This window comes from Anneissia japonica, unplaced genomic scaffold (genome assembly GCF_011630105.1).
Source record: "Anneissia japonica isolate Jap-2015-1 unplaced genomic scaffold, ASM1163010v1 scaffold685_len2926416_cov193, whole genome shotgun sequence".
Classification (NCBI taxonomy): Eukaryota; Metazoa; Echinodermata; class Crinoidea; order Comatulida; family Comatulidae; genus Anneissia; species Anneissia japonica.
This window is the reverse complement of record NW_022692922.1, coordinates 40154-44432: the sequence shown is the minus strand read 5'-3', so window position 1 is coordinate 44432 and position 4279 is coordinate 40154. Positions and strand designations below refer to the sequence as shown.

Here is a 4279-nt window from a genome sequence, read left to right as displayed (position 1 = left end):
GGGTGGGGCTTCTTTTCAAAATGAATGCTGTAAATTTTTGTACAATTAAACAATAAGTAAGGTCATTGTAACATCAATCTGTATTATGAAGTAGCCTATATTTAACTGGCATTAAATCACCTAAACTAATGTATAAACCAACATTGTTTTAAATTTATTTTGTTTCCTGAAATTCATGCACAGTATGTACTGTACTATCTCGAGAAGAAGCCCATGGCAAAATGATATTTTGAAGAGAAGCGCATGGGCTTCTTTTCGAGATTGGCTTCCTTTTGATGCTAACTTTGCAGACTAAAGAGGGAGCTTCGATTCGAGATGGGCTTCATCTCGAGATTAAGCCGACTGGGCTTTAATTTCGAGGTTTTACGGTGTTATTGTTGGCTTTTAAATCGCTCAAAAGATAGGAGGGTGACAATACAAAGACGGTTGCCCAGGTCATTTAAACTTATTTCTTTCATTCTTTCTTTAAAACTTATTACATTCATTCTGCAAACAATCTATACATAAATAAACCAGCTGCAGATATAAAATAAATAAAACATAATATAGTACTGACTTGCTTTAAAAAGTTTACAAGGGATTAAAAATTAAAACAATAGGCTACCTTAAATAACTATTATTGTTTAAGATGTGAAAATTCCTTTTTACTTTAAGATTTATAGACCTAAAAAGGCATTTGTATGTCAATTGTACGTTTATGTACTGTTTTATATCATGACTTATTTTTATAAAACAGTTCAATCCAGACAGGTCCCTTCTTTTGAATGCGGCGACAGATTTAATGGTACATCAGGAATATTCTCATCACCTCAACGTTCAGGTACATATCCACCATATTCGAATTGTACTTGGGTCATTGAGGTTAGTATTAAACATAATTTCTAATATTATTAAAGACCAATAATTATTAATATATAATTTACATATGAGAAAAACTTTTATACAAGGCAACCTCAGCGTCATGCAGACGACCCCGCCCCATCCCCAAAAGAAATACTCGGTCCTCAGTATCCCCTCATTGAAATTGTTTGAAGCCAAAAAAAATCACAACACTTAAATAGTTCAAACTCACCTCAAATCATGTTCACCTTATTTTGCAAGCTAGCGTCTCCTCATCTAATCTTCTGGATTGGATTGGATTTATTCGGTGTAAACACCAAGAATAACCTACGAAAGTCTGAAGAAGACTTATTTCCAGCAGGGTCTTTCTGGTGGTGATTGGGCAGCACAATGAGAGACAATCCCCTACACTTTTCCGAAGAGTGCGCTGCGTTCTTTACGTGCACATGGATCTTATGCACACGGGACCAACGGCTTAAACGTCTCGTCCGGGACGGTGCGCCATCTTAATTGTATTTCATCCCTCTAGCTGAAGTACAATAAGAGCGGCGATGGGAATTGAACCGGGGACCAGGATATCGCTACGGTTCAGCGCACACACAGTGGCCACCACCATTTTAGCCGGCTGAGCTAAGCTGCTCTCATCGATGCCCCAATTAGCCTTCACACCCACTTCCCCATCATCCCCCATTTCAATACTCCATACGCCATTGTAAGCCAACCTGTACTCTTCTGTATCAAGTTGTCTTAAGTATTCGTTGAATTTTAAAGAGGCACTAAATTTCAGATCGAGTGTATTTCATTTGGTAGGCCTAATCATTTACAGTTTGAGGTACGGATGTCAAAACGCAATTGCTAATATGTTTAAGCTGTATAATAATGAATAATAATACATTATATCAGACAGCTGTCATGTATTAAAAACCTACCGGTGTGTACCATATATGAATAATCGGCCTAAGTGCCGTTTCTGTCGCTTTGCCTACATCACATTCGTTATGAAAATGTAATTTCGAAATGACACTAAATTTCAGGTCGATATATTGATTCCTTGAGGTAATCATAGAAATTGTAAGATATGGATGTCAGAGCACAATTGTGTGTTATAATTTATTTATTGTTCGATTACTGTGTACAATAATAATAATTTCAAGGGCAGAACTAATTAAGCGGTGAATCTCTGCATCCATCAATTTGATTTTCATGGTATTCAAAGTAATTCTGTGTATTGGTTTAATATTACTGAATATAATGGTTAAGAATATAGTATTTTCAAACAGTATGCACGTATTTTGTGTTGCCTCTTTGTAGACAAAACAGCTATCTATTTTTCTTTTTGTTAATTTTGGTCCTTCGAGCTTTAATGATGGATCCTAATCCATTCTCCGTTCCTTTAAAATGTAAATATCCTTATATATCACCCTGTGTTTTATGATGCACATTAGTTTTTTTGGTTTTTTTTATTCGACAAAATTGCAAATGATTCGCCCATAATGGGTGTCAACGACATCATCCTGTTCATATAGGCCTATATTTAAAATTAATCTTTATTCCTCTCATTAAATTTTAAAAGTAGAAAGTTGGGCAGTGGTTTTTCAGATAGACATGCAGCTGTGCAGAGCTGTCCCACCCAACTTTTACTACAAACCAAAACGTAACGGCCGGATGACCCTTGCTTGTGCGTTAGACCCGAATTCCATGAACCTAAAACCCGGGCTTACAACTTAAAAGTCAGGAACCATACCGCTCAACCGAACGCACAACTCTGAATGTGATAATGATGTCATCATGCCAATAAGTGTATCACACAAGCTTGTCACATGAAATAGGCCTATCATTAGCGTATCAAAAGTCTTGAAGAGGGGATTGATGGCGGGGGGAAGGGTTGGGAAAGCTCGAAGGTTAAGTGGGAGCAGATGATTAAGTAAGGGGCGCTAAGCTCGCAAAATAAGGTGATTTTTAACTACTTGAGCGTAGTTTCTTTTCTTCGAAATTTTAAGGGAGCAGCTGGGGCGTGAGATTATTTGGCGGTCCTGCGCACCCCCAATACGGTACACCACTGATGAAATAAGAATGCTAACATTGATATGTATATTTTTTAAGGTTGGATACGAGTATAGAGTACAGATATGGATGGAAGCGTTCGATGTCGAATATAGTCCAAATTGTGTTAATGATTATGTAGAAGTACAGGTTGATAACTGTGAAGAAACCAATACGTGAGTTGACGTTGACATTCGTTTAAACATTCTATACCTTCGTCAATAATTTCGTGTTTTTGTTGTGTGTGTGTGTGTGTTTGCATACTTTATACTAGTTCCCAATTTTTAATCTACATATTTATCGATATTTTCTTCTGGCCTTCTAAAAGTCATTAATTAGATTAGCATTGAATACGGAATCCTTGATTTAAAGCTCATTTTCAAATCGATTTGTATCCTGTTTATTAGTATACTGTTGTGCGATTCATATGGATATTAAACTTTAATTGTTGTAGCATATATATTCGTAATAAAATGGAGCATCATGTAAAGTCATTCAAAATGATTCTGTTCAAGGACACATTCTAGGTTTTGTGGTGAATATATGCCCGTACAGACGTCCTCAACTAATCGATTGATTATGATATTTCGGACAGACGATCAAACTCAGGGAAAAGGATTTTTCGGAAATTGGACCGCCATCAAGTCAGGTTATTGTTCAGATATTCTACTAATAATTTTGAAACAGTTGAAAAGAAATCCTTATTAAGGAATATATCAACTGATCCACTGATGGTTTAAAAGTAATAGCTCTGAAATAAACCAAAAGAGAGAATTTAACGACTGCTCACAGTTGGTTCTTTTTTTAATTTCCAATATATTTATTAAACAAAGAATATTTAATATATACCGCAGTTGAGTCAGGCACAAATTATCGTTATTTTGTTTGTCCAAATTTACATAAAATATTTGATCAGGCTTTTGTAACTGAAAGGAAAGGCGCTATACAAATAACAATTAAGTAACAAGTAACAAGTTTGTCCAATTGGTTGGAGCATGGATCTTTTTTATACCGCCATGGTTGGAGTAGGGATGAATTTTTTTTTCAATACACTTTTTGGTGATCAAAGTCTGCGATCTTGCATTGGTAATGGTAAAGACTGTGTACTTGTTTGTAAAGCACATATTACAAGCAGTAAAATATCGGTTTGTTTTTTTTAAATGTATTTTTTCAGACGACGTACCGATGTTACTATCCGCCGGAAAACCAACTAACCAATCGAGTACACTGTCATTCTTTCAATCAGATTTGGCCGTTGATGGGATAGAATATACCTACAATGCAACAGATTCATGTTCGCAGACATGTACGTATTTCACAGAGCAGCAAATTAGTCGGATAAATAACTGGTAGTAGCCACTGTCACTGTGTGTGCGCTGACAAAATATACACATCT

General features: G+C 35.9%; 1 protein-coding gene across 1 annotated transcript in view; it reads left to right on the top strand.

The window, feature by feature from the left end:
- LOC117100553 overlaps positions 1-4279 on the top strand; it is a gene marked incomplete at its 3' end in the record, with an annotated part of 48838 nt that overhangs the window by 5479 nt on the left and 39080 nt on the right. The window contains exons 2-5 of the mRNA XM_033240327.1: positions 737-861; positions 2944-3059; positions 3399-3532; positions 4058-4189. Coding sequence (XP_033096218.1) covers positions 737-861; positions 2944-3059; positions 3399-3532; positions 4058-4189 — 507 coding nt within the window. The remainder of the gene's footprint in view (positions 1-736; positions 862-2943; positions 3060-3398; positions 3533-4057; positions 4190-4279) is intronic.